Below are 8881 nucleotides of genomic sequence, written 5' to 3' on the forward strand. Positions count from 1 at the left end.
AACAGATACCCGGGACTGAGTTGCTGACTGGAATCTAATCGAGGGGTTCGGGGGGGTTTATATATAGAATAACAGATACCCGGGAGTGAGTTACAAACTGGAATCTAATCGAGGGGTTCGGGGTGGTTTATATATAGAATAACAGATACCCGGGAGTGAGTTACAGGCTGGAATCTAATCGAGGGGTTCGGGGTGGTTTATATATAGAATAACAGACACCCAGGAGTGAGTTACAGACTGGAATCTAATCGAGGTGTTCGGGGTGGTTTATATATAGAATAACAGATACCCGGGAGTGAGTTACAGACTGGAATCTAATCGAGGGGTTCGGGCTGGTTTATATATAGAATAACAGATTCCCAGGAGTGAGTTACAGACTGGAATATTATCGAGGGGTTCGGGGTGGTTTATATATAGAATAACAGATACCCGGGAGTGAGTTACAGACTGGAATCTAATCGAGGGGTTCGGGGTGGTTTATATATAGAATAACAGATACCCGGGAGTGAGTTACAGACTGGAATCTAATCGAGGGGTTCGGGTGTATGATGATGATGATGATTGGTTTGGGTACAGTCTGTTGTTCTTTGAGCTGACTGTTTGGGTACAGTCTGTTGTTCTTTGAGCTGACTGTTTGGGTACAGCCTGTTGTCCTTTGAGCTGACCATTTGGGTACAGTCTGTTGTTCTTTGAGCTGCCTGTTTGGGTACAGTCTGTTGTCCTTTGAGCTGACCATTTGGGTACAGTCTGTTGTCCTTTGAGCTGACCATTTGGGTACAGTCTGTTGTTCTTTGAGCTGACTGTTTGGGTACAGCCTGTTGTTCTTTGAGCTGACTGTTTGGGTACAGTCTGTTGTCCTTTGAGCTGACCATTTGGGTACAGTCTGTTGTCCTTTGAGCTGACCATTTGGGTACAGTCTGTTGTTCTTTGAGCTGACTGTTTGGGTACAGCCTGTTGTCCTTTGAGCTGACCATTTGGTTACAGTCTGTTGTTCTTTGAGCTGCCTGTTTGGGTACAGTCTGTTGTTCTTTGAGCTGACTGTTTGGGTACAGTCTGTTGTTCTCTGAGCTGACTGTTTGGGTACAGTCTGTTGTTCTGTGAGCTGACTGTTTGGGTACAGTCTGTTGTTCTCTGAGCTGACTGTTTGGGTACAGTCTGTTGTTCTTTGAGCTGACTGTTTGGGTACAGTCTGTTGTTCTTTGAGACTGACTGTTTGGGTACAGTCTGTTGTTCTTTGAGCTGACTGTTTGGGTACAGTCTGTTGTTCTTTGAGCTGACTGTTTGGGTACAGTCTGTTGTTCTGTGAGCTGACTGTTTGGGTATAGTCTGCTGTTCTCTGAGCTGACTGTTTGGGTACAGTCTGTTGTTCTTTGAGCTGACTGTTTGGGTACAGTCTGTTGTTCTTTGAGACTGACTGTTTGGGTACAGTCTGTTGTTCTTTGAGCTGACAGTTTGGGTACAGCCTGGCATCCTTTGAGCTGACTGTTTGGGTACAGTCTCTTGTTCTTTGAGACTGATTGTTTGGGTACAGTCTGTTGTTCTTTGAGCTGACTGTTTGGGTACAGCCTGGCGTCCTTTGAGCTGACTGTTTGGGTACAGTCTGTTGTTCTTTGAGCTGACTGTTTGGGTACAGTCTGTTGTTCTGTGAGCTGACTGTTTGGGTACAGTCTGTTGTTCTGTGAGCTGACTGTTTGGGTACAGTCTGTTGTTCTGTGAGCTGACTGTTTGGGTACAGTCTGTTGTTCTGTGAGCTGACTGTTTGGGTACAGTCTGTTGTTCTGTGAGCTGACTGTTTGGGTACAGTCTGTTGTTCTTTGAGACTGACTGTTTGTTTGTTTTCCCTGTCTCCAGGCTTCGCGTTCCCAGATTGGGCCTACAAGCCGGAATCGAGTCCCGGATCCCGACAGATCCAGCTCTGGCACTTTATCCTGGAACTCCTCCGGAAGGAGGAATATCACGATGTCATCGCCTGGCAGGGAGACTACGGGGAGTTTGTCATCAAGGACCCGGACGAGGTGGCCAGGCTGTGGGGCGTCCGGAAGTGTAAACCCCAGATGAACTACGACAAGCTGAGCCGGGCCCTGCGGTAAGTCCACGCGCTGTGGGTTAGCGCTGAGAGAGAAATCCTCGCGATCGGCCTGGTGCTGCCTTATCCTCACCTTTCCCAGGGTGGCAATATGCCCCCTCACACACACGACAAACACTTGCATTTATATAGCGCCTCCAATGTAACCAAACGCCCCTCCCCTCCCCTCCCCACCACCAACGTGCTTCCCGGAGGCCTATGGAAGCAGATCCCACACTGAGTCAACCGAGGAGAGGTTAGGACAGGTCACCAAAGCCTCGGTCGAAGGGGTCGGTTTTAAGGAGCGTCTTAAAGGGGCAGAGAAAGCGGTGCCGAGGTTTCTCGAGAGGTTTGTAGGGTCTGGAGGAGGTTACAGAGATAGGGAGGGTTGTAGGGTCTGGAGGAGGTTACAGAGATAGGGAGGGTTGTAGGGGCTGGAGGAGGTTACAGAGATAGGGAGGGTTGTAGGGGCTGGAGGAGGTTACAGGGATAGGGAGGGTTGTGGTGGCTGGAGGGTGTTACAGAGATAGGGAGGTTTGTAGGGGCTGGAGGAGGTTACAGAGATAGGGAGGGTTGTAGGGTCTGGAGGAGGTTACAGAGATAGGGAGGGTTGTAGGGGCTGGAGGAGGTTACAGAGATAGGGAGGGTTGTAGGGGCTGGAGGAGGTTACAGGGATAGGGAGGGTTGTGGTGGCTGGAGGGTGTTACAGAGATAGGGAGGTTTGTAGGGGCTGGAGGAGGTTACAGAGATAGGGAGGGTTGTAGGGGCTGGAGGAGGTTACAGAGATAGGGATGGGGTGTAGGGGCTGGAGGAGGTTACAGAGATAGGGAGGGTTGTAGGGGCTGGAGGAGGTTACAGAGATAGGGAGGGTTGTAGGGGCTGGAGGAGGTTACAGAGATAGGGATGCGGTGTAGGGGCTGGAGGAGGTTACAGAGATAGGTATGGGGTGTAGGGGCTGGAGGAGGTTACAGGGATAGGGAGGGTTGTGGTGGCTGGAGGGTGTTACAGAGATAGGGAGGTTTGTAGGGGCTGGAGGAGGTTACAGAGATAGGGAGGGTTGTAGGGTCTGGAGGAGGTTACAGAGATAGGGAGGGTTGTAGGGGCTGGAGGAGGTTACAGAGATAGGGAGGGTTGTAGGGGCTGGAGGAGGTTACAGAGATAGGGAGGGTTGTGGTGGCTGGAGGGTGTTACAGAGATAGGGAGGTTTGTAGGGGCTGGAGGAGGTTACAGAGATAGGGAGGGTTGTAGGGGCTGGAGGAGGTTACAGAGATAGGGAGGGTTGTAGGGGCTGGAGGAGGTTACAGAGATAGGGAGGGTTGTAGGGGCTGGAGGAGGTTACAGAGATAGGGAGGGTTGTAGGGGCTGGAGGAGGTTACAGAGATAGGGATGGGGTGTAGGGGCTGGAGGAGGTTACAGAGATAGGGATGGGGTGAGACCATGGAGAGATTTGAACACAAGGATGGGAATTTTCAAGTTGAGCTATTGCTGGACTGACAGCCGGTGTAGGTCAGCGGGCACAGGGGGCGAGAGCTGAACGGGAGTCCGGGATACGCTGCAGTAGAGTTTTGGATGATGTCCAATCCTCAGGGGGTCAGACTATGAGACAGAGCAGCCAGGAGGGGTGTTGTCCTAGTCAGGACCAGAGAAAAGAAAGGAATGGACAAGGGCCTGAGCAGCTGGCCAGCTGAGTCCAGGAGGTGTTGGCGACGATGCGGAGATGTGGGCAGTGGCTCATCTCGGGGGTCAATGATGACATCCGAGGCTGTGAACAGAGTTTCAGCCTCAAGACAGTTACCAGGGAGTTGGTGACAGGGGGAATGGGCTTTGTTGGAGATTGAAGACCAATGGCTTCACTCTTCCCGACATTTAATTGGAGGAAATCTCAGGCCGCCCAGCACTGGGATGTCGGGTAAGCAGTCCGCTAATCTAGCAACCGTGGAGGAGGCGAGAGAGGGGGTGGTGAGGTCGAGCGGGGTGTCCCCAAGTGTCCGGGTGCAAACTGAAGCTGTGCGTGTGGGTGGGAAATAGGAGGGGGTCAAGGAGAGATCCCGGGGGAGAGGGGGGGGTCACCAGGTCTCACGGGTGTGGGAGCAGGAAGAGGAAACCATTGATGGTGATTCTCTGGCTACGATTCGATAGGTCAGAGTGGAACCAGGTGAGGGCAGTCCCACCCAGCTGGACCCCAGTGGGGGGAGGGTGTTGGGAGGAGGATGGTGTGGTCAATGTCTCAAAGGCTGTAAACAAGGTCGAGGAGGTCGGGGAGGGAAAGTTTACCCTCGTCACGGTCACACCAGATGTCAGCTGTGACTTGGGGTAAGAGCGGGTTCAGTAACGTGGCAGGGACGGGACCTGAACTGGGAGGGATCTGAATGTGGAGTTCCGGGAAAGATGGGAACGGGGTCAGGAGGCGACAACACATTCAAGGGCTCGGGGAAGAGGGGGAAGAGGTCGGGGGGTGGGGAGGGTTGGAGATGGGGCGGTCGGTTTTGCCAGGGTGTTGTGGGCCTGGCTAAGGCAGCTCTGAGCGGAGGGAGGGGTGGCTGGTTTGGGGGGGGGGAGGGGGGTAAAGAGAGAGAGAGAGAACTGTGAAGGGGATGGGGCTGATGGGTGGCCGCTGGGAGAGGATGTCGGTTGCTCAGCTCTTGAGTGGGAGGAGCAGTGAGGGGGCTGGGGAGGCAGGAGGTGTAGTCGAGGCCTGTACTCTGTGCGCAGCCTGAGCGGGACCTGTTCAGGCAAGCTGATAACCGCTAATGGCTTCTTTTTGAAGCTCCTTAATAATCAGTCTGCAAATTCCAGACAGGATAGACTTCAAAATCAGCCAAATACCAGGCTCCTGTCTCGCGCAGGGAGTGTCCGCAGCCTTGTGGGATGGCCGACAGTACAAACGCTCTCCCTCTAAACTTTATGACTGTATTCTGTTTCCCTGTATCCCCTCCCCCTATCGCTTAAGGTGTCAGCTGTGTCGGAGGGTCAGTGCAGAGGGAGTGCTGCACTGTCAGAGGGTCAGTGCAGAGGGAGTGCTGCACTGTCAGAGGGTCAGTACTGAGGGACTGCTGCACTGTCGGAGGGTCAGTACTGAGGGAGTGCTGCACTGTCAGAGGGTCAGTACTGAGGGAGTGCTGCCCTGTCAGAGGGTCAGTACTGAGGGAGTGCTGCACTGTCAGAGGGTCAGTACTGAGGGGGTGCTGCACTGTCGGAGGGTCAGTACTGAGGGAGTGCTGCACTGTCGGAGGGTCAGTACAGAGGGGGTGCTGCACTGTCGGAGGGTCAGTACTGAGGGAGTGCTGCACTGTCAGAGGGTCAGTACTGAGGGAGTGCTGCACTGTCGGAGGGTCAGTACTGAGGGAGTGCTGCACTGTCAGAGGGTCAGTACTGAGGGAGCGCTGCACTGTCAGACGGTCAGTAGTGAGGGAGTGCTGCACTGTCGGAGGGTCAGTACTGAGGGAGTGCTGCACTGTCGGAGGGTCAGTACTGAGGGAGTGCTGCACTGTCAGAGGGTCAGTACTGAGGGAGCGCTGCACTGTCAGAGGGTCAGTAGTGAGGGAGTGCTGCACTGTCGGAGGGTCAGTACTGAGGGAGTGCTGCACTGTCGGAGGGTCAGTACTGAGGGAGTGCTGCACTGTCAGAGGGTCAGTACTGAGGGAGCGCTGCACTGTCAGAGGGTCAGTAGTGAGGGCGTGCTGCACTGTCGGAGGGTCAGTACTGAGGGAGTGCTGCACTGTCAGAGGGTCAGTACTGAGGGAGTGCTGCACTGTCGGAGGGTCAGTACTGAGGGAGCGCTGCACTGTCAGAGGGTCAGTACTGAGGGAGCGCTGCACTGTCAGAGGGTCAGTACTGAGGGAGAGCTGCACTGTCAGACAGCGCCAGTGAGCTGGTGGGACAGTGAGTGGAGTGTGTGAAAGTTTCATTGCCACAGCCCCCCTGTGCTGAGCCTGGCAGTCCCTCCGTTGCTCTCTCTGGGGTTGGGGGGGGGTCATGTTTTGGGACCCCAGCAGGAGGGAAGCAGGGAGGAATCCCCTCTCCACCCACTCTCAAATCACACTGTCTCCTACTTTCAAAAACATTACAAAAAGACATGGAGACTCCGCTCTGCTCTGTAATTTCCACAAAAATAGGGCTGGCGATTCTGTGATGTGGGATCAAAGAGACTGGCAGCAACCTCACTCCCTGCCTGGACTTGTTTTCACAGATTTCAGTCTCTGCCATCTCTTCCTCTTCCCCCCGTCTCTCTCAGTGCCTACCTCACCCAATCATTCCATCTCACTCGTACACTCACACTCTCACACAAACACTCACGCACAGACACCCCCTGGCACACAGACACCCCCTGGCACACAGACACCCCCCGGCACACAGACACCCCCTGGCACACAGACACCCCTGGCACACAGACACCCCCTGGCGCACAGACACCCCCTGGCACACAGACACCCCCTGGCACACAGACACCCCCTGGCGCACAGACACCCCCTGGCACACAGACACCCCCTGGCACACAGACACCCCCTGGCACACAGACACCTCCTGGTGCACAGACACCCCCTGGCACACAGACAGTCGCTCATGCACTCAGCCACCCTACAACTCTTCCTCACTGACATTCTCTATCCTGCTCTCCCTCTCAAACCCCTCTCCCCCCATCTCCACTCTCTCCCCTTCCACTGCACTCTCTCCCTCTCCTTCTCCCCCACTGTCTCTCCCTCCTTCCTTTCCCCCTCTCTCTCTTCCTCTCCCCCACTCTCTCTCCCTTTCCCCCGCTCTCTCTCCCTCCTCCCTCTCCCCCGCTCTCTCCCTCTCCCCCGCTCTCTCTCCCTCTCCTCCGCTCTCTCTCCCTCTCCTTCTCCCCCGCTCTCTCTCCCTCTCCCCCGCTCTCTCTCCCTCTCCCCCGCTCTCTCTCCCTCTCCCCCGCTCTCTCTCCCTCTCCTTCTCCCCCGTTCTCTCCCTCTCCCCCGCTCTCTCTCCCTCTCCCCCTCCCCCGCTCTCTCCCTCTCCCCCGCTCTCTCTCCCCGGCTCTCTCTCTCTCTCTCTCCCCCGCTCTCTCTACCTCTCTCTCTCCCCCCCCTCTCTCTCCCCCCCCTCTCTCTCCCCCACTCTCTCTCCTCTCCCCCACTCTCTCTCCCTTGCTCTCTCTCCCTCTCTCACTCCCTTGCTCTGTCTGTCTCCTCCGCTCTCTCTCCCCTGCTCTCTCTCTCTCCCACTCTCTCACTCCACCCCCCCCTCTCTCTCTCCACCCACCCCCCCCCTCTCTCTCTCCACCCCTCTCCGAGGTGGAAGCAAATTCAATCGGAACTTCCAAAAGGGGATTTGGATATGTAGAAAGTGCGAATTTCTGTCACATCTTTCAGCAGCCGAGGAATTTCCCGATCGAGTGGTTTTCTTTTGAAGTGTGGTGACTGTTTTAACGTAGGAAACACAAGCAGCCAATTTATGCACAGCAAGATCCCACAAAGAGCAGTGTGATATTGGTGACTGAGCAGTTTCTGATGTTGCTGAATGATGAATCTCAGACCGAGGACAGTGTGGGGAGCGCACATTCTGCCCCTCTTCAACTGGCTTTACATCCACCTGACAGGCAGGCGGGGCCCTTGGTTTAAACTCTCACCTGAAAGACAGCACCTCTGACAGTGCAGCACTCCCTCCGTACTGACCCTCCGACAGTGCAGCACTGCCTCAGTACTGACCCTCTGACAGTGCAGCACTGCCTCAGTACTGACCCTCTGACAGTGCAGCACTCCCTCAGTACTGACCCTCTGACAGTGCAGCGCTCCTCCGTACTGACCCTCTGACAGTGCAGCACTCCCTCAGTACTGACCCTCTGACAGTGCAGCACTCCCTCAGTACTGACCCTCTGACAGTGCAGCACTCCTCTACTGACCCTCTGACAGTGCAGCACTCCCTCAGTACTGACCCTCTGACAGTGCAGCGCTCCCTCAGTACTGACCATCCGACAGTGCAGCGCTCCCTCAGTACTGACCATCCGACAGTGCAGCGCTCCCTCAGTACTGACCCTCTGACAGTGCAGCACTCCCTCAGTACTGACCCTCCGACAGTGCAGCGCCCCGTCAGTACTGACCCTCCAACAGTGCAGCACTCCCTCAGTACTGACCCTCCGACAGTGCAACGCTCCCTCAGTACTGACCCTCCGACAGAGCAGCACTCCCTCAGCAGTGACCCTCTGACAGTGCAGCGCTCCCTCAGTACTCACCCCCTGACAGTGCAGCGCTCCCTCAGTACTGACCATCCGACAGTGCAGCACTCCCTCAGTACTGACCCTCTGACAGTGCAGCACTCCCTCAGTACTGACCCTCCGACAGTGCAGCGCCCCGTCAGTACTGACCCTCCGACAGTGCAGCACTCCCTCAGTACTGACGCTCCGACAGTGCAACGCTCCCTCAGTACTGACCCTCTGACAGTGCAGCGCCCCGTCAGTACTGACCCTCTGACAGTGCAGCACTCCCTCAGTACTGACCCTCCGACAGTGCAGCACTCCCTCAGTACTGACCCTCTGACAGTGCAGCGCCCCGTCAGTACTGACCCTCTGACAGTGCAGCACTCCCTCAGTACTGACCCTCCGACAGTGCAGCACTCCCTCAGTACTGACCCTCTGACAGTGCAGCACTCCCTCAGTACTGACCCTCCGACAGTGCAGCACTCCCTCAGTACTGACCCTCTGACAGTGCAACACTCCCTCAGTACTGACTCTCCGACAGTGCAGCTGGCTTGGTACCAGAGGGCTGAATGGCCTTCTCCTGATGCTGGGCGATTGTCTGATGCTCTGTTTCTGTTTCTCCCCTCCCAGGTATTACTACAACAAGC

General features: G+C 55.6%; 1 protein-coding gene across 1 annotated transcript; it reads left to right on the top strand.

Moving 5' to 3' along the window:
• Window positions 1-1851: 1851 nt before the first annotated feature.
• On the top strand, window positions 1852-8877 carry LOC144678461 (ETS domain-containing transcription factor ERF-like; the record flags this gene model as incomplete). Its single annotated transcript, XM_078538232.1, has 2 exons — window positions 1852-2086; window positions 8865-8877. Coding segments are annotated over 2 exons (248 nt in total), but the record flags the coding sequence as incomplete, so codon positions are not given.
• Between the last annotated feature and the right edge of the window lie 4 nt (window positions 8878-8881).

Source organism: Cetorhinus maximus, unplaced genomic scaffold (genome assembly GCF_964194155.1).
Source record: "Cetorhinus maximus unplaced genomic scaffold, sCetMax3.hap1.1 HAP1_SCAFFOLD_4326, whole genome shotgun sequence".
Classification (NCBI taxonomy): Eukaryota; Metazoa; Chordata; class Chondrichthyes; order Lamniformes; family Cetorhinidae; genus Cetorhinus; species Cetorhinus maximus.